The 24,650-nt window shown below is 39.2% G+C and overlaps 1 protein-coding gene and 2 long non-coding RNA genes across 4 annotated transcripts in view; 1 reads left to right on the top strand and 2 right to left on the bottom strand.

Moving 5' to 3' along the window:
• Window positions 1-24,650, top strand: part of LOC148352219 (uncharacterized) — a 120,243-nt gene that overhangs the window by 72,400 nt on the left and 23,193 nt on the right. For both annotated transcript variants that reach the window (XR_015852886.1, XR_015852885.1), the window contains exon 5: window positions 21,835-21,942. This is a non-coding gene — a long non-coding RNA (uncharacterized LOC148352219). The remainder of the gene's footprint in view (window positions 1-21,834; window positions 21,943-24,650) is intronic.
• On the bottom strand, window positions 2,786-11,533 carry LOC148352221 (actin, alpha cardiac muscle 1). The gene is made up of 7 exons (XM_088353698.1): window positions 11,380-11,533; window positions 10,288-10,426; window positions 9,271-9,595; window positions 7,893-8,054; window positions 7,646-7,837; window positions 5,054-5,235; window positions 2,786-3,032 (listed from the first exon to the last, which is right to left on the bottom strand). The coding sequence occupies exons 2-7, from the start codon at window positions 10,414-10,416 to the stop codon at window positions 2,889-2,891; spliced, it is 1,134 nt and encodes a 377-aa protein (XP_088209824.1). The 5' UTR covers window positions 10,417-10,426; window positions 11,380-11,533; the 3' UTR covers window positions 2,786-2,888.
• On the bottom strand, window positions 21,268-23,905 carry LOC148352220 (uncharacterized). The gene is made up of 2 exons (XR_015852884.1): window positions 23,724-23,905; window positions 21,268-21,582 (listed from the first exon to the last, which is right to left on the bottom strand). It is a non-coding gene; the product is annotated as an uncharacterized LOC148352220 (long non-coding RNA).

The following is a 24,650-nucleotide window of genomic DNA, read 5'->3' as shown; positions in this document are numbered from 1 at the left end:
TTTCTGTTTCTGAGATTTAATTTATTTTGGCAGAGGTTGAAAATCGTGGCTCTTGAGCACATGGGCAAGGATTCGCGTTTACATCAGTCTTCATGTACATCAAGATGAAAAAAATAATGATTAATAAATGTAAATAAATAATCATTTTGTTATTATATCGGACTATTCTCAGACAATAACCCCTTAACAATCCTGTAAAATACCCCTAAAATCTTAATCCAAGACATACCCATAGTAAGTTGAATGCTGACGTTTTTTGTTTTTTTTTCGAAAGGTAACACCCTGGAGTTTAGTCCCAAACTGAAATCATAATTGCAAGTGCTACTAACATTGAGTAATCTGAGTTAGAACACGCAGAAACATTCTTCCCTGAATTGTTGCCTGCAGGTGAGTGTAGCGTTGGCATCTTTGCTGGAAAACAGGTGAAACAATAGCTTGAAGCCTTACCTAGTACCTTGTAGAATTTGATCACAATCTGAAAAACTTAACCTTGTATTTTACACATTTTTTTCAAGGTTATGTCTAGGTGTTTCCAAAAGTGTCCAAGACAACGAGTGCACAGCTCTAACACTTCTGCAAACGTGGTTTTGACTTTGGCCAACTTTTTAGACATTTTGAAAGGGTTGTAAATGTTTGACTTGTCTTTCCAGTAGTCAATCACTGATTGTGCATACTTGCGCGTGATAGTCGCATGTAAAAATGGATCGCGAGTGGCATTACGCACGTTTATTTTGGGCTCTGATTTGAATACACCCCAAACGAATGCCTATTTTTATGTTGGAAATTTCATTGACTAACCAATGTGTCAATCGTCATTTGAATCTGTCATTATTAATGGCTCAATATTTTGGAGCCAAAGTAATGCGTGTCTGTTTTGTTTTTTTAATACAGGTCCTGATAGGCTTTTGCAGGCTGTGTAGTGTGAAAATTATTAATTTTTCGAGAGTGGCGTCAATTGAACGGACAGAGCCCCAGGCATATTGGAAGGATATCTTACGAGTTTCTTTACTTGTAAAATGGATTTATGGGGCAAAACCGACTGATTACAACGTCAAACGATGCAGAGATGCTCTTTGGCGGATTTTCTTTATAATTTGTTATGGAGTAAATGTTTTACACGGTTGGATTCACTAGACTGTCGTAAATGTACACAAGACCATCTTTGCAGAGAATTGTTTCATTAGCTGACTAGCAGAGCGGATTTTGGTGAGGTAGACCGGCTTTATAGTTTTCGGGTATCTCGTTTCAGACTGATCCTGATATTTCAGTAAGAAGTACATCTTGAAAAATTGAATCCAAATATTTCAGGCTTTCCAATGATATGTGTCTTGACATATTTCACTGGTGCTGATCTTCATCATGACATCTTCACATTCTGCCTCAAACCGCTCCAGTGAGAGCTGAAGAACATGGTCTGAGGAAGCTAAAGGTGCCACAAAGTAGAGATGCGATTCTGAGACCCCCAAACCGGACATTTTAAACGCCACAGCTGCGCCCAGAAATTATGATCATGAAATTTATGAACAGATTTGGTGACATAGGGCAGCCTTGGAGGAGTCCAACTCCCACTGGAAACCAATCAGACAATGCGGACCAGAATATGGCACCGGTTATACGGGGACAGAACAGCCCAGATAAGACTCCCAGAGGAACATGGTCAATGCCTTCTTCAAGTGCACCAAACCCTTGTAGACCGGGTGAGCAATCTCTCGTGCACCCTCAATGACCATACTGAGGGCGTAGAGCAGGGGTCGGCAAACTTTTTGACCCAAAGAGCCGTAATAGTACATGAAACCATACCATTTATTTTAAGAAAAAAAAATCAGCAAAGCCGCCTAACCCACTCTCCAAACAAAAGCAAATTATTCAGGGTATTTGCTTTCACGTTGTGACCTTAGATGATTTGATACAATTTATAAAATGAGAATAATGCCAGAGTCTGCGTCCCATATGAATAAACATACCACTTTAAACTTGTCTCCCTCCCGCAGTTACTTAAGATCGTTGAGGCTTATTTTGACCATAGTTTTTCCACAAATATTGGTATCAAAACGAGGTGCTAGCAGAGTTCTTTTGTAAGAATGTCACCAAATACTGCAAACGAGGAAACCGATGTATTTACCTTTGGTGCAGATGCCGCTGGGCAGAGAGAAGTGCGCTGTGTGCATAGCTCTGCCCAGCCTTACCGCTCACTCAATCAAATTGCTCTATGTGAGATTTTTGGGTGTTTACTTTTTTTCTATGGGTTTTCATCCTAAAATGTCTCAACAATGTACCTAAATTGTTTAAGGAGTATCCATATAAAGATTCCTTAGCAACGCACAGTCACAACGGGGTCTTTTGGTGTGACACCTTGACTGTAAACTAGTATAACCTATAACCTTATCCTCCTTGTTTTATAACCTTATCTTCTCTGTTCCTTTATCTTCTCGGGTTTTTTACCTCACTGTGAATGTGTGAAACTGGAGTGTCATGCCCAATTTCGTTGTCACAATATGTTAACCCATTTTGTAACAATGACAATAAAGGTATATTCTATTCTATTCTATTCTAGTGGGGAGTATGCTCTTTATATACTGGACCAAACCTGCCATTATATTAGCGCTATGTGCTCACTGGACTCAGGTCAGTGTATAACAGAATTGGTACCCTATAGATACAATTTGCGAGGGAATAATTTCATCTCCTAGGCATATGTACCAATAAAAAGAGCCATATCTGGCTCGCGAACCATAGGTTATTGAGACTTGGTGTAGAGCATTTGCTTGCTTAAAAGAAGACAGAGTCCCAGCTGGTAGTTTATTTATAAAGGCATGTAGAAATTGTAAACAAGTGGTTGGGTCGAGGAGGCGGGGCTTAGAAGCACTTCCTGTGCACAGGGGCGGGGCTTAGAAGCACTTCCTGTGCACGATGGAGGGTCCGGCCTCATCGTACTCTTGCTTGCTGATCCACATTTGTTGGAAAGTGGACAGCGAGGCCAGGATGGAGCCGCCGATCCACACCGAGTATTTCCTCTCTGGGGGTGCGATGATCTGAAAAAGAACAACAACAAAAATGAAAGCATTTAGGTCAGGAAGGAGAACTTCCACCTTATGGAAATCATTTTTATTTTTTTTTCAAATTTTTAAGTGAGTCAGAAGGGCTCATACATGTTTGCAAACACTGCTACTGTGTTGGAATTCTTTTTTACTGAATTTGGGTTTATGGTTTTTATGCTGTTGTCGCAGAAGTTTGTAGGTTATTGATTCATATCAGAGCTTCTCAATTAATTTCTGACCCCCCCCCTTTGCTAGACTTTGTGTCAACACTTTATACTCAATGGTTATACTCTGTGCTATATGAACGGCATGGAGAATAAATGTGAACGCCACTGCGCCCTAGTGTGGTGGAGGTGTAACTGCACTTTATTTTGGGAACGTAAAAATAAAATAAAAACTGTCCTAGAAATCAAACGTGCCCACGCTTTGATGAAAGTTTTGTCAAGTTTAAGCAAATTCTGCTACTTCCGGGCAGCTGTCAGCCTTTTTTCTGAGTTAGGGGGACCTGTTTAAGCTGTTGGTCATCTTTGTGGAAGTTTTTTTTTTTTTAAAAACACGTTTATTTGTCAATAATTGATCATACTTGAGTCAACAAGTTTTAGGAAATGCACCTGTTGTGTTGGTATTCATTTTACTCAATTTAGGTCCACAATTTAAGTGCAGCTGTCTGCCATTTTTGTGGCTTACGAGGACCTGTTTCAGCTGTCGGCCATCTTTGTGGATTTTTTTAAAAAAACGTATTTATTTTTTAATATTTGACCATAGTTGTGTCAACAAGTTTTAGGAAATGCACCTGTTGTGTTAGTATTGGTTTTACTCAATTTAGGTTCACAATTTCCGTGCAGCTGTCTGCCATTTTTGTGGCTTACGAGGGCCTGTTTCAGCTGTCGGCCATCTTTGTGGATTTTTTAAAAAAACGTATTGATTTTTTAATAATTGATCATAGTTGTGTCAAGAAGTTTTAGGAACTGCACTTGTTGTGTTAGTATCTGTTTTACTCAATTTAGGTTCACAATTTACGTGCAGCTGTCTGCCATTTTTGTGACTTACGAGGACCTGTTTCAGCTGTCGGCCATCTTTGTCGAAGTGTTTTTAAAAAACGTGTTTATTTTTTAATGATTGATCATAGTTGTGTCAACAAGTTTTAGGAAATGCACCTGTTGTGTTAGTATTCGTTTTACTCAATTTCGGTTCACAATTTACGTGCAGCTGTCTGCCATTTTTCTGGCTTACGAGGACCTGTTTCAGCTGTCGGCCATCTTTGTGGAAGTTTTTTTTTAAAAACACATTTACTTTTGAATACTTGGTCATAGTTATGTCAACAAGATTTAGGAAATGCACTTGTGTTGGTATTTGTTTTACTTAATTTAGGTTCACAATTTAAGTGCAGCTGTCTGCTATTTTTGTGACTTACGAGGGCCTGTTTTAGCTGTCGGCCATCTTTGTGGATTTTTTTTAAAAACGTATTCTTTTTTTAATAATTGATCATAGTTGTGTCAAGAAGTTTTAGGAAATGCACCTGTTGTGTTGGTATTCGTTTTACTCAATTTAAGTTCACAATTTACGTGCAGCTGTCTGCCATTTTTGTGGCTTACGAGGGCCTGTTTTAGCTGTCGGCCATCTTTGTGGAAGTTTTTTTAAAAAACATATTTATTTTTTAATGATTAATCATAGTTGTGTCAACAAGTTTTAGGAAATGCACCTGTTGTGTTAGTATTCGTTTACCCAATTTAGGTTTACAATTTACGTGCAGCTAGCTGTCTGCCATTTTTCCGGCTTACGAGGGCCTGTTTCAGCTGTTGGCCATCTTTGTGGGGATTTATTTTTCAAATACCTGAAGATAGTTCTGTCAACAAATCTTGGGGAACACTGCTGTTGTGATGGTGTTATTTTCGTTTTATATAGGTTAACAGATTCTTAGGGGTAGAAGAACCTGTTTCAGCTGTTGGCCACCTTTTGAGGGTTTATTGATGGACTATTTTTCAATTTTGGGGCGGTCCCGTTGCTATAGTTACCTTAATTTTCATGGTACTGGGCGCCAGAGCGGTGATCTCCTTCTGCATGCGGTCGGCGATGCCGGGGTACATGGTTGTGCCCCCCGAAAGGACGTTGTTGGCGTAAAGGTCCTTCCTGATGTCGATGTCGCACTTCATGATGCTGTTGTAGGTGGTCTCGTGGATGCCCGCCGATTCCATGCCTTATGTGGGGAGGGGTTGGGAGTGGGGGGCAAATTCGCTCAAGTCAGTTGTGTCAGCTGCCCAAACAGGCGCTGCGGCGGACAGCTGCCTGCAGCACATGCGAAGATTTGCAAGCTTCTTTAAATAAGATGGGGTGAAGGAGAATCGGGCAGGGGGGTGGGCAACTTCAAATGCAGCTAGGAGGAAACATATTTGTCTTTAAAGGGACTGTGTGTAATATTTATTGCCCTCTTGTGGTACAAAATGGAAACACTATACAACCATGAGGCTCTTTAACTCCACCCGGGGGAATCAAAGTCCACATTAAACCCCACCCCTGCATTTGCATGTTATCCTACTTTTATTACAGTGTGTATTTTCCGTAGCACTATTTAAATACTTAATATCAACACGTTATATTGGGTATTTTCGTGTTCTATTTCTTTTATTTTATTATTATTTTATTTTCAACACAAGGATACTACTGGAAGTGTTAATTTCCCTACGGGGGTGAATGAAGTATCTATCTATCTATCTATCCATCTATCTATACATCTATACATCCATCTATACATCTATACATCTTACCTAATGTTTACTATTATGTGTACAGTAATGCTAATTGTATTTCACCCTGGTCAATCCTGGAAGGGGGATTACCACATGTGAGGTCCTTTCTCAAGGTTTCTCTTTTCTTCTCACACTGAGGTTTTTGAGTTGTTCCTTGCCCGCATGCTGGTTTAAGATCAGGTCATTGTGTAATTTTGTAATTGTAATCCTGTGCAGTCCTTTGAGACATTTTTTGTGACTAAGGGCTATATAAATAAATGTGACTTGACTTGAATTACATCTATCTATTCATCTATCAATCTATGCATCTATTTATACATCTATCTATACATCTATCTATACATACATCTATCAATCTATACATTTATACATCTATCTGTACATCTATACATATATACATTTATCTATTTTTTTCTCATTTTACCATATTTTTTTCTGTTTTTTTCCATTTCAGCTTTGGGTAGTGCGCTAACATGCTTGATTTACTATTAATTTTCTATTGTTTGCTATTTCTATTGTTTATTTCTCTTCAATCTCATGGATTAGGTTTATATATCCATTGCATCCTGGTCATGTTGGAAGGGGGATTAACTCATGTGCAGTCCCTTCTCAAGGTTTCTTCAATTTCCTCATGTTTAGGTTTTTGAGTTTTTCCTTGCCCTCATGTAGGTTTTAGATCAGGGGATGGTGTCATAATAGTCTGTAGTTTGCAATAGTCTTCGATCCGTGCAGCCCTTGGAGACTCCTTGTGATTAAGGGCGTCACAAATAAACATGACTTGACTTGACTATAAATGGGTCCATCTTACAGTCCAGAAAACACTGAGTTATGAGATGTTAATGTTAGAGGTTACTTAAAAGCATAATTTTTCATCATATTTTCAATCATAATATTTTCAACACTAGAATTGAATTTGCTTATATATTTGCATATATATATATTTATATAGAAGAATTTGCTTTTATATATATATATATATATATATATATATATATATATATATAAGATACTGAGTTGTGAGATATGCGTTTTACACGGTGATCTATGGTTTATACCTTGGTGTGGCTTTGTCTATAGCAGGGGTGGTGCTGTCTCAAAGATGCTCATCTTTTAGTCCAAAAAATACTGAGTTGTAGGATATCAAAATCAGAGATTGCTTTAAGAGAAACTGTTCACTGTAAATATGTGTTTTATATGTGGTCTATATTCCGGTAAAGCTTTTGTTTTTAAAATTTATAAAATGAATGTGACTTATATTCAGGTACACCTTATAGTCCCATGGTTCCACCAAGGTCTTTAAAGTTCCTGACTCTGCGCCTGCCTCCAGTGTCAGGAGGTAGAGCGCTTGTCTTGGGATCAAGAGATCGCAGGTTTGATTCCCGGCTCCTTTGTGTTATATGTCGAAGTGTCCCTGGGCAAGACACTGAATCCCTAATACCTCCAATAAAGCAGGTCGGCGCTTTGCATGGCTGCATGGCCGCTATTGGTGTATGAGTGTGTGTGTGTGTGAATGGGTAAGTGTGAAGCACATTGTAAAGCGCTTTGGGAGGTCTTCATTGACTTGAAAAGCGCTATCGAAATGCAGACCATTTACCATTTAGCATCTTGATTATCCTCAAAACGTTTGGACTATTGGTGTGTGAGTGTGTGTGTGTGTGAATGGGTAAGTGTGAAGCACATTGTAAAGCACTTTGGGAGGTCTTCATTGACTTGAAAAGCGCTATAGAAATGCTGACCATTTACCATTTAAATTTTATTGGATGTGGTCTTGAAAATGTTTTAAAAAGTCTTGGATTTGAACGGAATAATCCCTGGGGAGTCCATAGAAAACTGAAAACTCTACACTTAACCGGTACTTACCAATAAAGGAGGGCTGGAAGAGGGTCTCGGGACACCGGAATCTCTCGTTCCCGATGGTGATGACTTGCCCGTCGGGGAGCTCGTAGCTCTTCTCCAGGGACGAGGACGAGGCGGCGGTGGCCATTTCGTTCTCAAAGTCCAGCGCCACGTAGCACAGTTTCTCTTTGATGTCGCGCACGATCTCCCGCTCGGCTAAGAGGCGAAACGTTAGAGGGAGAAAAGGCTTTTTTTGTGGCGGCGAGCTTACCTGTGGTGACGAAGGAGTAGCCGCGCTCGGTGAGGATTTTCATCAGGTAATCGGTCAGGTCGCGTCCGGCCAAGTCCAAACGCATGATGGCGTGCGGGAGGGCGTAACCCTCGTAGATGGGAACGTTGTGCGTCACCCCGTCGCCGGAATCCAAAACGATGCCTGAGAAAGCCAGGACGGGAACATCGAGTTGCTAATAAAACTCAGATTGGATCACCTCAATGCTAGCAGATGCTAAAAATATTCCCTCCAGTTTATAGTTAGTTACGAAATACGCGTTGTTTATTAAAACAAATAAAACAACTGTCATTTTTGTGTTGAAAATGGACATTTTTACAAATCAGTTGAATGTTACGAAAATTAAGTGGTTCATCCTAAATTTGTATGATTAAATTATTATTGATCGCTACTTATTTTGACTGCTTTTCCCCTTTTTATTTTTATGCTTTTCGGTTTATTGTCCTTTTTTTCAATTTTTTTCTTTTTCCTTCTCTATCATTCTTTTTTTAATTGTTTACTCTTATTTCAATTGTCCTTCTTTTTTTCTTTCCTTTATATCTTTTTTCTTTTTTAACTTGTTTACCCATTCCTCCTCTTTCCATATTTTACTTCTGGCCGCCAGGTTTCTCCTGACCGTTTTTTTTTTTATGTTCTTGTTTCCTTTTCCTTTTATATACCCCCTTTCTCTTTTTTTTCTTCTCCTTTTTCCCCTTTCCTTTTTTCAGTTTTTTGCTTTTTCTTTTGCATCTTTTCTATTTCTTCTTTTTTTTTTATTTCCCCCTTTTCCTTTTTATTTCACCCCTTTTGACTTTTATTTTCTTATTTCTTTTTTTCCTCTCCCATTATCACTCATTTTTTCCCTTTCTCCTTTTCCCTTTATCTTCTCTTTTTCTTTTTTTCTTTTTTCCCCTTTCTTTATTTTCCTTTATCCTTTTTTCCATTTTCCCTTTTTTGTTCTCCTTGCTCTTCCCCCGTTTTAATCATTTTCCACTTTCACCTCACTCCCTCTTTTTTCCCCCTATTTTAGTTTTTTCCTATCTTTTCTTTCTATTTAATTTCAACTTTTTCTTATTTTCCCATTTTTCTTCTAATTTCTCCTGTTTTTATTCATTCCCTTTCTATTTTCCCATTTTTTTCTTCCAATTTCTCCCCTTTTTTATGTATTTCCTTTCTTTTTTCCTTTCTCTTTTCCATGTTTTTCTTGCTTTTTTGACTCCCCGCCCCCGACTCCCCCCCCGTTTTAAGTTGATAATATCTATGAAACACTATTAACCTAAAGATGATGGTCTTAAATGCCACTATAATTAATTTCCGATCCTGAAAATTCTCTTTCTACATTTTGAAATACGATTTTCGATATTTGGCAGGATTAACGTACCGGTGGTTCGTCCGGAGGCGTAGAGCGAGAGCACGGCCTGAATGGCCACGTACATGGCGGGCACGTTGAAGGTCTCGAACATGATCTGCGTCATCTTCTCCCGGTTGGCTTTCGGGTTGAGGGGGGCCTCGGTCAGGAGAGTGGGATGCTCTTCGGGGGCCACGCGGAGCTCGTTGTAGAAGGTGTGGTGCCAGATCTTCTCCATGTCGTCCCAGTTGGTGATGATGCCGTGCTCGATGGGGTACTTGAGGGTCAGGATGCCCCTCTTGCTTTGGGCTTCGTCGCCCACGTACGAGTCCTTCTGGCCCATGCCCACCATCACGCCCTGAGGGAGAACCACCCTTGGTTAATTGTACAAGAAATCCCTCGGTTTCTGCGGTTCATGGGGACAAGAACCACCCGCCAATATGATTAGTCTCATCAAATTTGTTGAGCAGGCTTTTTGGGTCCCATGTGGCCCACGGTCCATAGTTTGCCCACCCCTGTTCCATAACTTGGGCACCTGTGACTTGTAGTCCAGTGCAGCTTTTGCCTTACGTTCTGTTGTCTGACTTGAGGTTTTTGAGTTTTCCCGTGCCCTCATGTTGGTTTTAGATCAGGGGATGGTGTAATAATAGTCTGTGGTCTGCAATAATATGTGGTCTGTGAAGCCCTTTGAGACTCTTTGTGATTACGGGCGTCACAAATAAACATGACTTGACTTGAGGTTTTTGAGTTTTCCCTTGCCCTCATGTAGGTTTTAGATCAAGGGATGCTGTCATAATAGTCTGTGGTTTGCAATAGTCTTTGATCTGTGCAGCCCTTTGAGACTCTTTGTGATTAAGGGCGTCACAAATAAACATGACTTGATTTGAGGTTTTTGAGATTTCCCTTGCCCTCATGAAGGTTTTAGATCAGAGGGTGGTGTCATAATAGTTTGTAGTTTGCAGAAATCTGTGGTCTGTGCAGCCTTTTGAGACTCCTTGTGATTAAGGGTGTCACAAATAAACATATTTCGAAAGCAGCTCCGTTCCTTACCTGGTGCCGGGGGCGTCCGACAATGGAGGGGAAGACGGCCCGGGGGGCGTCATCCCCGGCAAAACCGGCCTTCACCAGACCTGAACCGTTATCGCAAACCAGTGCCGTGGTCTCGTCGTCGTCGCACATTCTGTCGCTTCTGAAACAGACATGAGCAGTCGATCCTTAGCATAAAGTGATTGCTTTTTCGATACTTCATAAATTTCATGGCTGCGGTGCGGGGTTCCTCCGCAGATCCTTGACAAGTCTTAAACGGCATTAAATTCATTATTCTAAAAATAAGACCTTCATTGGCATTAAATGTCTTGAATCCAAATTTTGAAAGTCTTAAAATGTGAACACTCAAGATTTGTATTTGTTTGAACTAAAAATATATTGTAACTTTTATCAATTGTCTTTTTTTTCCTAATTTGCCGATTTACTCTATTTAGACATCCACCTATCTTTCTATCTAGACATATATCTAGACATCTATTTAGACATCCATCCTCTAGACATCTAGACATCTGTCTATCTATCTTTTTATTTAGACATCCATCTTTCTATTTAGACATCTATCTATCAAGACATCTATCTATCTAGACATCTATCTTTTTAGACGTCTAGACATCTATCTATCTAGACGTCTAGACATCTATCTATCTAGACGTCTAGACATCTATCTATCTAGACGTCTAGACCTCTATCTATCTAGACGTCTAGACCTCTATCCATCTAGACATCTATCTATCCAACTATCTTTACCTCTATCTATCCAACTATCTAGACATCTATCCATCTATCTATCCAGACATCTATCTCTTTCTATCTATTTGTCTTTCTATCTAGACATCTATCCATCTTTCTATCTAGACATCTCTCTAGACATCTATCTACCTAGACATCTATATATCTAGACATCTATCTATCTGGACATCTATATATCTAGACATCTATCTAGACATCTATCTATCTAGACGTCTATATCTAGACATCTAGACATCTACCTATGTATTCCTTTGCCGTACAGCAAAAGAATGTGGCCCAGGAATGGTAGAAAATGAAATGAAATAATCTATCCCCGGTTCTCTCCCTTCTGAGTTTGGTACTCACCAGATCAGCACCGTCCACCCGGGAAAGCTTCAAGCAGGGGGTAGCAGAGCGTCAGGTCGGGCTGTTATATAACTAGGGAGGGGGCCCGCTTTTCTCCATGTATGGTCGAGTTGCCGGGCCCCCGACAACTGCGCTCCTTGAATGGTGCGACGGGTGTAGGGAAGCCCGGCAGCCCATGTATGGACGCCGCTGGTTCTGAGGACAAACGGAGCAGGACCGGCTTCTTCTTCAGATCTTGAGTCACCATCAAGACCGCCCCAACATTTGCATGTCGGGTCGAATTTTGGTCCCAGGATGTCATTGTATAAACGAAGCTTCTCTCTTGGAAGAAGATGATCACTCTCATTTTTTAATATACAAGATCTAGCTATTTAAATGTTTTCAAGTCATGTTCATCTGTAAAGCTGAAGTATCAAAGAGGCAAATCTTAGAGGGCTGAGCGTTCCACTGCACCGGGGCCCGAATGGAGAACACTCTCAAACTTGTGGATTTCTTCTTGGCTCTTGGGATCAAAAGTAGACCAGCATTTTTTGCTCCACAACAAAAATATGAATTGAGTGCAATGACAGTGATAGGGACAGTGTGTAATATTTAGTGCCTCCTAGTGGTAAACAAAACCTTCAGTAAAAAAACAACATTGATTTGAATAATAGGCTGAACTATCATACCAATGATATTTTTTCATAAAAGATTTTTTTTTTTTTCGACTGATTATAGGTTTATCAATCTTGTACAGGACTGGTCATGAAACTGAACTAGAAAAAAGATAATTATTAAAACAATATTAACCAATCTTAGATTATGTCATCCAACACCCTAAACCAAGTGCATTAAGAGTGTTCTTTGACTATAATTTTATATTTAAAAATCATTATGCATTAAAAGTGGAGTGCGTAGTAAGAGGTGTCCTTAAAAATTTCAAAAATAAATAATTTCTCTATGGGTGGATGCTAACGAGTACATGCTAATAGATACCAGCTCACGACTTTCTCAAGCTTTCTTTATTTTCCTCATTTTGAGGTTTTGAGTTTTTCCTTGCTCTCATGTGTGTTTTAGATCAGGGGATGGTGTCATAATAGTCTGTGGTTTGCAATCATTTCTGGTCTGTGCTGCCCTTTGAGACTCTTTGTCATTAAGGGCCAAACAAATAAACATGACTTGAATTGACTTGCCTTGAGGTTTTTGAGTTTTCCCTTGCCCTCATGTAGGTTTTAGATCAGGGGATGTTGCCATAATAGTCTGTAGTTTGCAATGGTCTTTGATCTGTTTAGCCCTTTGAGACTCCTTGTGTTTATTAGTGTCACAAATAAACATGACTTGACTTGACTTTAGGTTTTTGAGTTTTCCCTTGCACTCATGTTGGTTTTAGATCAGGGGATGGTGTTATAATAGTCTGTGGTTTGCAATAATCTGTGCAGCCCTTTGAGACTCTTTGTGTTTAAGGGCGTCACAAATAAACATGACTTGACTTTTATAAATGTTCATTACTTTGTATTGGATTTACATAGCAGGATCCACATCCAGTCGTCACCAACATCATTGTCCGCCATCTTGCTGCTAGCTGTGCTTATTTGAGGTGGAATTATTTCACTTCAGACAATACAGTGCCATCGAGTGGGCATATTTTACACACTGGGGCTTTAAAATTCCAAGATGCTAATGATGACTACTACGCCACCCTACCATCTGTTATCTTCACCGCTAATCTTCAGTGGAGTTGTGGGGGGTGCAGATTTTTACAAAAAAATATCTACTTTTTTCAGCTGAAATTCCGAGCAAAAAAATAAACTTAATTATGAATGATCAATACTATATCCCGAGTCAAAAGCTGAAATACGAACAGTTCTCTTCGCTTCTCTTCGATATTTTGCGTCGTCTTACGGGAACATTATGCAAACTATCGTTTTTACGGGTGCTTGAAATCCTAGAAAATAACTTTAATATATATATATATATATATATATATATATATATATATATATATATATAAATTTTTTTTTTAATATTGTGTTTTACAGGATTGAAATATGCTTGAATTTTGTGTAAAGTGCTTGTAAATGCTTGAAATCGTTGCCATGTTTCTCAAGTCTGCTTAAAAATGATGCAGACACTGCTTTCTGGTGGCTTTGCTTTGCCATTGCATTTCTTCTTCATACCTGATTAACAGCAGCAGGCATTAGTTTGTTTTTACGGGTGCTTGAAATCCTTGAAAAAGCTTGAATTTTAATATTGTGTTTTAAAGAATTCAAACATGCTTGAATTTTGTGTAAAGTCCTTGTAAATGCTTAAAATCGATGCCATGTTTCTCAAGCCTGCTTAAAAATGACGCAGACACTGCTCTCTGGTGGCTTTGCTTTGCCATTGCATTTCTTCTTCCTACGCGATTAACGACAGCAGGCATGAGTTTGTTTTTACGGGTGTTTTAAATCCTTGGAAAAACTTGAATTTTAATATTGTGTTTTAAAGGATTGAAGATGCTTGAATTCTGTGTAAAGTGCTTGTAAATGCTTGAAATATTTTCAATGTTTCTCAAGTCTGCTTAAAAATGACGCAGACCCTGCTCTCTGGTGGCTTCGCTTTGCCATTGCATTTCTTTCTACGTGATTAACGGCAGCAGGCATTATTTTGTATGACATTGCCCTATGAAAGTACTGGAGACATTGGACAATTGGCTTTGAGAATCCTGGAAAACTGATCGACTTTGGCCATGAAAGATCCCTGTCGATCTAAGTACTGCTTTCCTTTTTTATTTTGTCTCGTATCGAGTTCTGCGGTCTTGACAAAACAGTAGCGCTACTTTAGCCTAGCAAGTGGCCAGTACTTGCCGAACAACTGGCGTCTGCAGCTGTTACCTCTCCCAAGGCCTCCGCGTATTAAGAAGACCCCCTAAACCCCCTCCCCAAAAAAGAAAAAAATACTTTGATGCTTACATTCCTTCTCAAATATAAACTCTACCTACATGTCTGGGGTCGGCAACCTTTTTAAAACGTCAAGCTGGTTTGAGTTACTTATCAGAGCTGCCGCTTTAGTATGCAGTTCACTAATAATTTATTACGTTGTAATAACTATGTTATTACTACATTATTAGCAGGTTTTGATTATTAGAAGTGGGGTGAATATAGGCTAAGTCAGCCACCAATACTGGGGAAGGGGGGTGTCAAACTCATTTTGGGCCACATGCTTAAAAAAAACACTCAGTTAAAAACATATATGAAAAAAGTACTGTAATGAAAAATGTTTTACAAAAAAGAAAAGTCCTGAAAATTATGTTAAAAGTTCACAAAATCATAGCCCTTAATCACATTAGGCTACGTTGAACCCGTTACTTAAGAGTCTCCAAGGGCTGCACAGATCAAAGACTTGCAAACTATTATTACAGACTATTATGACATCATCCTCTCATTTAAAAACTACATGAGGGCAAATAATACACATGTTATCAATGTAAAATATAGGTTATTTATATGCTATTGAATAGAAGTGTGTTTTAAGCTTAGATTTAAACATTTGCGCTGAGGTTACAGATCGAATCTCAGGGGGAAGAGCACTCCAGAGCCCCGGGACCCGAATGGAGAACGCTTTCCAACCTGCGGATCTCTTGGCTCTTGGCATATCGAGTAGACCAGCGTTTTCAGGGTGAAGGCTTTGGAACGGTAAATAGGGAGAAACCAGTGAAAAACTAGTGAAACAAATCTGATTGGGTACTGAAAAATATAAAACTAAAAAATATTTTAAGGTAGAAAAAGTTCAAAGTTCAAAAAAGGTACTAATGGGTACTGAGTATGAAAACGTATTAAAACGTACTGAGAAGTATAAAAAGCTACTTAAAAATAATGAAAAGTATGCAGAAAGTGCAAAAGGACTATGAACAAGTACTAAGAAGTATAGAATGGAAAAATACAGAAAAGTATGCTAATATAAAAAGAGCTTTAAAGTATGAAGAAGTACCGAAATACAACAAAAGTATGAACAATGACTAAAAACCTTGAAATTTAAAAAAATATACTGAAATGTATGAAAAGACTGCACTGCAAAGTTTGAAAAATATACAGAGTACTGAAAAGTACCAAGTATTAGGAAAATGTTTGAAACTGATTAGAAAAAATACTGAAAATTTTGAAAAGTGCTAAAACATATTCAAAAATATTAAAACCTTTAGAAAACGCCTGAATACTATAAAAGTATACAAAAAGGTTTACACATAAAAAAAGTTCTAAAATGTATGAAAAAGTACTGAATACTATGAGAATATGCAAAAAGTATGAAAAAATCTTAAATCTGTAAAAAAATTATAAAAAAGTATGAAAAAACTACTAAATAGAATCAAAAGTACAGAATATCATAGGAACATACAAAACATATGAAAAGTATTGGAAAGTATACAAATACAGTGTGAAAATAAGTACTATATTGTATGAAAAGTATTGAAAAGTTCAAAATCATACAAAAAGTACTGAGAAGTATTAAAATACAAAGTACTGAAATCTTCTTTTTCGCCACATCATTTGTGGGCTCTACAGGGTTTCGTACCTGTGCTTGAAATCCTTAAAAAATGCTTGAATTTTAATGTTGTGTTTTTCAAGGTTTGAAAAATGCTCGAATTTTATATAAAGTATGTTTAAATGCTTGAAATTGTTGCCATGTATCCTAGGTATGGTGTTCAAATAAGATCGATAGCTAGATACTTGATTAATTCCCGTAGGGAAATTCACACTTCCAGCAGTATCCTTTTGTTGTTTATTAACAGATTAACAGGATGGCCTCGGGGTGCTGTGTTGTAGTTTAGCAACAGCGGAGTGGATGACGTCACACGCTAGTCCAAAAGTTGGACGTCCCTGCAGCAGATGGAAATCTTTGTGCCCAGGGTTACAACACCTCGTGTTCACCTAGATAGCGAGTCCACCTGCTCTCCGCTTCCCGCAGGCTTCTGTGTCTCTGTCTGTCCTAACAGCGCTGAAGCTCCACGTTAGCGTCCGGAATGCTAGACGTAAGCCAAGTTTCCGTAAAATACAGCAAATAAAGATTTAAAAACGGATTTTATGGGTCCTAAAAAAGGATTTGGGCTAGGGTTACAAACGAAGGTTTAGGCTCCTTATTAGGATATTAAAATGAATGTAGGGTTTCTGAAATAGGGTTTAGGGTTAGGTGTAGGTTTAGGAATTGGGGATTTTAACCGGTTTTAGGGTTCCAATATTTGGTTGGGGATAGAGTTAAGTTTTGAAACCAAGGTTTAGGATCCCGGTGTTTTGATCGGAACTGGATTTCTTCTCTTACTTTTAAAATTGGTTTTAAAGTCCTTTAAAAAAGTGCCAATAAAAATGGTGGACTTGTTCCTCACCACCGGACTAATTTCGTAGTCTGGAGCGGAAAACAGGTCAGTAGCCGGGACAAGAGAGCAAAAACGTGGTCGGGGTCGGAAGCAAGTTGTAAGCATTCGGCATTTTGGCATCTGTTCAAAATTATATGCTTGAGAAACAAACCTCTCAGAAATGACCCCAAAAACATTTTGAAGCATTAAAATGTTTTCATTTAGCCCAGGGAATCCTCAAAATGTCTCTTTCCCGCTTGATGTTCCCCATTTTTCTGATTTGTGTCCTGCAGGCGTATTTTGCTCTGGTTTCCCGTTAATCTCTTGGCAGACGTCCGTCCGTCCGTCTGTCCTCTGGTTGTTTACAATCAGAACAGAACAGACGGTTCTACGTCAAAACAATAATACTTTCGATATTTTTTGTCCCCGATTAAAGGCTGTTACCCCCACCCCCAAATCTGTCGGTCTCTAGCTAGCTAGCTTACCTGAATTGATTCAATTCTTATTTTTCATATCAAAATCTCGGACAGCGACACAGGCAGAGGTGGATAGTAACGAGTTACATTTACTCAAGTACGTTTTCAGACATTTTGTATTTCTTTGAGTATTTTTAAACCAATATACTTTTCACTTGAGTAGAAACAGTTCTCTTACTCCGCCACATTAGGCTACATTGAACCCGTTATTTAAATATCCTCCACGTGAATACGCGCATTTCTCCGACCCCTTAGTTTGCTTTTTTTTCTCCGGTGAGAGTCACTGTGTAGCGCAAGCCCCGCCCCTTTTAAAGAGGCAGCGTCATATACCAAGCAGGCGGCTGTTTTAAAGCAAACTGGCGGGTGTGTGATGGGCCATGGAGCCCAAAGGTAATAAGAGAAAAACAACTCTACAGAAATCAAACTAAAAGTGTGTTCATGTGATTTTATTGACTTTACTTTTTGAAAAGGTTGACATTTTCTTTTTTATAAATGAATGCTAGGTTTTATTTTCTTGGCCAGATATGGGGAACATTATGCAAACTATCAATTTAATGATTAATACTCTCTGTGATCATAACCATAATCATGAGAAATTGATAATACATATTGCAGAAGGCCTGTTGGCAGTTTTTTTGTGTCCAGTTTCTTTCATATTTTGACAGGATTTTTTTATTCCATCATCTACCTCATTGTCTGACTTTCATGTTTTGTTCAATGCTAGTGATTCCAACATATCCCACGTTGTCCTCCGCTCATGTTTTTGTTCAGTTACAGTAAGTGTTTTCAAAATATCTTGTGTTGTCCCCCTTTTATGTTTTGTTCCGCTGGCTGGTGTTGGAATATTTTGTTTTTGTTTGATACACACAAGTGTATGTCCCGTGCATTCCTATCCTTTCAGGTTTTGTTTGGTTAGAGGTAGAGTCTCAACATATCTTGCGTTGTCTCACCCCCATGTTTTGTTCATTTAGAGCAAGTTGGTGTTCCAACATATCTTTTGTTTTCCTTGTATCTTTTTTTTCCCCAGTTACACTTTCAACGTGTCCTGCATCTTTCATGTTCTGTTCAGTTAGAGCTTGTTGGATTTCCAGCATATCCTGGGTTGTCTTCCATTCACAGCTAGTTGGTGTACCTGCATTACATGTAAGGGTCTCATCTTCATGGCACTCTTGTTCTGTCCAAAAATGGGAATGTTTATTGTGTCCTGTCTCTTTCATATTTTGTTCAGTTAGAGCTGTCTAATGTTGTAGTTCTATCCACATCTGAATATGTTGCCCGCATTCTCTACTTCATGGTCTCGTCATCGCGGCACTGTCATTGCTTTGTTGTCCATGGGTGGGAGTGTTTTTGTCGTCTTTCTTTCATGTTGTGTTATTTCAAAGCTGGACGGTGTCGGAATAGAGCATGTTCCCTGCATCCTCTTACTTTCAGAATTTGTTTGAAACAAGTTAGTATTTCAACAGGATACTTGTCCTCTTTTCATGTTTTGTTCAGTTGGGCTGGTTTGTGGTACAACATATCCCGGGTCTTTTATAATTCATGTTTTGTTCATTTAGATCTCGCTTTTTTCTGTGAATATTTGGACTTTACGGACTTATGAGAGGTTACTCGATATTTCCATATGTTGAATTTTAGCGTAAAAGATGGTCTTTTTTTCATTTTTGTCCAAAACTAAACACAAACCTCATAAAACCCAACTAAAATGGATTCCGATTCAATTAAAGAATGCTTGGGACGTAATTCAAAAAGTTCACCTCAAACCGAAAAGGACAAAATGAGTCTCGGTACTTACGTTTTTTGTTTTTGTTGTTTTCCTCCGTGTTGCATTCAAGCAGCAGTCGTGCGTAAATCCCAAGCGCCAAAACGAGCTTTCAAATCTTGACTAAACAATCCGGGAATAGAAAGACTTCAACCTTGGACATGAATAAAGAACAGAGGACATGTTTGGGGCGCTCACGAAACCAAAGTTCTTATGACTTTGATAAAGTCTTCCACTTGGAAGGAAAACGAGTTAGCGTGCTCAGCCGTTTTGCTTCTGCGGATGCCTCGAAGGTTGATGTGGAAGAAATCAAATGTCACTGCAGAAGGAAAATTCATCACGGACGGCACTCGTCTTTCTTTTATGTTTTGTTCACTTCGTTTTGGCGCTTGGGATATCCTATTTTGTCTAAGTTCATGTTTTTGTTCAGTTAGAGTTCCAATATATATCATTGGTTGTCTTTATTTATTGGTTAGGATAAGCTAGAGGTAGTGTCCCAATATATTTTGCGTTGTCTTACTTTCAGGTGTTGTTCCGTTAGAGCATTGTTGTTCTAATCATGAGAAAATGTGTTCCCTGTGTCTTCTTGCTTATTTTTTTGTGCAGAATCAGTTGGTTTAGATCATTCTTCAGTTACTTTCAAGTGCATAACACAAATAAGCTTTGCAAAAGATGGTTTGCAAAAAATAAATTGCTTGGATGCTTTTTTTCCTTCCCCTGAAGAAAAGAAAGTTGATTTTTACAATAAGAAAACATTGTGTTTTGTGGTATCATCGTCCTGACATTCTATTCTATCCATGTTTGAGTAAATCATGCATGGTCTTTCTTTCATGTTTTGTTCCGTTAGTTTCAGTATTATATTTAAGGTCTTGTCATCATCGCACTCTCGTTCTTGTTTCTTGAACTGGATCCTTGCAGGGGTATGGACCCGTGTGTCTTCTTTCTTTAGTTTTTCATTCATAACCAGTTAAGTATTCCAACATGTTCTGCGTTATATGACTTTCATGTTTTGTTCAGTGCGAGCTACTTTGTGTTCCCGCATATCCCGCGTCTTCTTCTTTTCACGTTTTGTTAAAATCTAGTAAGTGTTGGGGCAGCATGGCGGCGTAGTGGTTAGCGCATGTGTGACACAGTTCTGAGGTCATGAGATTGAACCTCCTGTGTGGAGTTTGCATGTTCTCCCCGTGCTTGCGTGGGTTTCCTCCAGGCACTCCGGTTTCCTCCCACATTTCAAAAACATGCATGTCAGGTCCATTGGCTGGTACAAATTGTCCATAAGTGTGAATGAGGGAGTGAGTTGTCTGTCTGTGTGCAGTTCAGAATGTCCCCTGCCCACTGCCCGAAGATCGCTGGGATGGGCTTCAGCACCCCCGTGACCCTACTGAGGATAAGCGGTGCAGATAATGGATGGATGGATAGTTAGTGTTGCAACGTTATGTAACGGGAATGTGTATTTCATCCTGTGTTCCACGTCTCTGAATTTTGAAGATCCCAGTAAACGTTCTTGCATTGTTTCATGACACTATCCGATACCATTTTTTTTTTGTGTGCGGCACAGTTCTAAGGTCTTGGGAACCTCCTGTGTGGGTTCAAATCCAGCTACTGGACTTCCTTTGCGGAGTTTGTATGTTCTCCCCGTGCTTGCGTGGGTTTCCTCCGGGCACTCCGGTTTCCTCCTACATTCCAAAGACATGCATTTCAGGTGGATTGACCTGTCCAAATTGTGTGAATGAGTGAGTGAGTTGTCTGTCCCTGTGTGCCCTGCGATTGGCTGGCAACCAGTTCAGGGTGTCCCCTGCCCACTGCCAGATGATTGCTGGGATGGACTTCAGCACCCCCGAGACCCTACTGAGGATAAGTGGTGCAGCTAATGAGATGAAATCCTTTTCTAAAATCTTCTTTTGTGTCTATGTTTTATGGGATTTGTTTTACTGTCATGATAGATACTGTACCTACTCTTGATCGGGAACCTTTTTGTAAGAAGAGCAGCTTCAGTGACAGACTGAGTTCCACGGACAGCCATGCCATGAGGCTCTTGAACTCCACCCGAGGAAATAAAAGCCCACATTAAACCCCACCCCCACATTTGCATAATACCCTATTTCTCTTACAGTGTGTATTTTCCGTAGCACTATTTAAATACTCTATATCAACACGTTATATTGGGTATTTTCTTATTCTATATCTTTTATTTTATTTTTTAACACAAGGATACTGCTGGAAGTGTGAATTTCCCTATCCAAGTTCCTGAAATAAACAGGGCGGGTCTGAATACATCCAAAGAGTGCTACAAACCAACTTTTGCATGCAAGCAAACGCACGGAAGAAGCATTCAGTCTTCAGGCGGCAGTTCAAAGCATCTTTAATCTCATTACCAGTTGGCTTTTACAAGTCGGAGTCAGTTTGTGGAATTCTTATGGGGGCCAGGCAGCCAATCAGCAGAGCGGCTTGCAGTGTCGCATGTTGAGGGCGCAGGTGCGGCCCAGGTTGGCGCCCTCCAGCAGCAGGTCCGAAAGGCGGTCCAGGCCGAGGCAGGTCGTGAGCGGGCTCACCAGGCCGTAGAGGCCCCCCAGGGTGATGCCCAGGGGCCAACAGAAGAACAGCAGCAGCAGAAGCCAAACCAGGCACCATAAACATGAGCCGGCGCTCGCCATTTTGCTCTGCACGCAATACACAAAATAGCTCAATGACCAAGAAAGGGCCAAGGTTAAAGATTTTTGCTGGTTAATGGGGTTGCTGTAGTCTTGGACTTCAACAATTCTAGTTATTACCGATGTTTATGTTGACCAATGCGGCCCTTCAAATGGATCATGTGCCGTATTCTGTCACTGTATGCAAGGTTGTGTATGGGGTGGGACTAAGGACGGATCGGCTACTGATTGGCCCCTATTTTTTCTCTTTCATCCAATCAGGTGATTGTGCTCTGGATATTGGCACCTGCTCTTGCTCTGCAACCAATCAGATACTTTTGTGGGCGGCACCATGCTGGAGTTGGGCTGTACAACTGACTCACATAGAAGGTATGATCTTAAACCTGATTCTTGACAAGTCCAGGCCCCAAATTCTGGTGTGTAAGGTTAGGACTTCTCTTTTGCTGCAACTATATGGTCGATTTTACAGTTGTATGATCCACATATAGTGTAAGTCTTTGCTTGTGACTAGCCACGATGCAGAAAAGGAGCTGAATTTTTACAACAAACGAGCACATAAATAACTATGTTGATTTTGGTAAAGAAATGTTTGTTTAGGTTTTGTTAAAAGTCAAATGCATAAACTTCTATTTCCGCCTTTATAATCGGAAAACCCATGCGCAGTTATTCATCTGTCAGTAAAGGCTTTATTTGTATCGCTCCAGAATCCCAATATTCCGCTTCGAATCGGATTATTTCCCGCATGTAAACGTATTCGGTGTCATTCGTCACGCCGGTCAGAATTTTGCTCCGGGCACCGATCGAAACAAAGAAACGTTGTCCGCGTCAAGCTAGCCCCTAATTACATTTCCACTCGAACGAATCTGCTATCCCGCAGTGCTGATGCAGTTTTAAATGCGAGGTAACGGCGTAAAAATGTGGTCAAAAGCATCAAACCATTCAGACTTGAAAATAAAAATAGCAAAGCTCACATATGGTTCTACCTGTACTTCCATATTTGTAGGATGTGCAATAGTTTTCAAATTTTGTTTGCTTGTACTAATTATACATAAAATAATTATTTGGTTAATAACAAGGGACTATGGTTGGCATACTAGCGACAATCGGTTTCTGTAACATGACACTAATCGCAACACAAGCATATAATTGTAAAAAAACAAGAGAGCTGAGGGGTACTATTGGACCCAACTCGTGTCAGAAAATATATTTAAGTTTTTACTCACTAAAAAGAATCCCTGGACTCAATTCCTTAAGTTTGTATTTTTTGTTTCTTTTCGACCCCAAATTTGTCAATATTTTGTTTAAAACTGTAATAACAAAACTGAATCGATGAAAAAAAAAAATGATTAACATATTTTGTACAACCCTTACCACAGAGTGGTAAAACATATTTATAAAACAAAATTGTACAGCTTTATAATTTTTGTTTTTCACCAATAAACCTTAAAATAAACTAAGTAGAAGTTGATTATAAAATTGTGATTATATGGATCAATAATCTAGTCGCTCGACATCAATAGCGAAATCCTAATACCCCTACCAAACTTCAACAGCATGTTTATAGAAAATTATTTTCACAATAAATATAATCAAAGTTAGAAGATGTCTGTGTGGGTACCAACCTCTGCTCTAACTCCAAACTCTTAAAACAGCTATCTTATTATCAATGATATTCTAATTCTTAACCCAAACATAACTGCATTGTTCAACGATGAAAAAAAAAAATACCATTGCAACCCTTAACATTACCCCGCAAACGTTATCAATGCCATGAAATGCAATTCTCATCCCTAACACTATGTTGTAATCAATGACAATAAAGACAATTTGAACCCTAACCCCTAATTCAATATTTACCGTTTTTATTCTAACCCAAATTTGCTCAATTGGTATCAATTATAATGAAGACAATTCTAATCTTTATGCCCTTAACCCTAACATTCCTGAGTTATCAATGACAATAAAGGAAATAGTAATTCTAACCTTTACCCTCAATCCCTAACACCAAAATGCTATATTGTTTATGAATAACGACCTTTAACAAAAAAAAAAAAAGACAATCATAAATGCAGTGTTGGTAGGACCCCACCCAACCCCTCTTTCGATAAAGATATGGCTACCTGTCTCAGGACAAGAAAAGACATGTTCACCTTCAGGAGCGAGTTTCCTCGTTAAATCCCGTTGCCGCCTGATCAAAATAATCCAGGCCGATGCGAAGTCGCTTAGTGAGTTAGTGCTGCGAGGGTCGAGAGTGCCCTCGGAAGAAGGAGGATGTTTCCCAACCTTCGCAACGCTTCATGTGACCGAGCGGCATCAGGCCTGCAGTCATGAGATCTGGATTTTTTTTTTCTCTCTCGCTGAGGAAGAACAATGTAGGAGTACGACTTGTGGTAGAGATTTTCTTGCAGGGGAAGTTATTACAATTTTTTACAGCTAGTAAGTGCCCTGACATGATCTCAATGGGCTTACTTTCATGGTTGGTTCAGTAGTTAGTGTGCCTATATCATACCTGTCGCGCTCCATGCCCTTACAAACTACAAAATAATCTTGCACTATATTTTTTTAAATTGGTTTATTTATGTAGTTTAACATGTTATATTGTACTCGTGTTTCGTTATATTATATATTTTGTTGTGAGATACTGAGTTGCTCGACATGAATGAGGTTTATTATAAAAAAAGTTCAAAAATGAAGTCGCTTGGATGTTCACTGTAAAAGGAAAAATTACATGCAAATAGAATTAAGTAGAATTTTCTTATTCAAATTATTAATTTATTTTCTTCATTAAATTATCTTTGGTAATATACCGATTAAAGGCATAACCACAAACCTGTCTTTTTTCATTTTCTCCTTAACTTCTTGATACAACATCATCAAAGCAAGTGAGCCGGTTCTCTAAAAAGAGACGGACTTCCTTTCACTACACAACTACCACAGAATGATGCATGATGGGAAATCCCCAGGCGGCAGACGCACAGTAACATCAAACCGCTCGCTTCGTTTGCAACGGAAAAACGATACAGAGGCTACCGCGGCGAACTGGGTTGACTATAGATTTGCCGTTTGGTGATCGTCGG

This window comes from Urocampus carinirostris, chromosome 15 (assembly GCF_059441175.1).
Source record: "Urocampus carinirostris isolate Australia breed hairy pipefish chromosome 15, RoL_Ucar_1.0, whole genome shotgun sequence".
In the NCBI taxonomy this organism is placed as follows: Eukaryota; Metazoa; Chordata; class Actinopteri; order Syngnathiformes; family Syngnathidae; genus Urocampus; species Urocampus carinirostris.
Note: the sequence above shows the minus strand (reverse complement) of the source record. Positions and strands in the feature narration are given on the sequence as shown.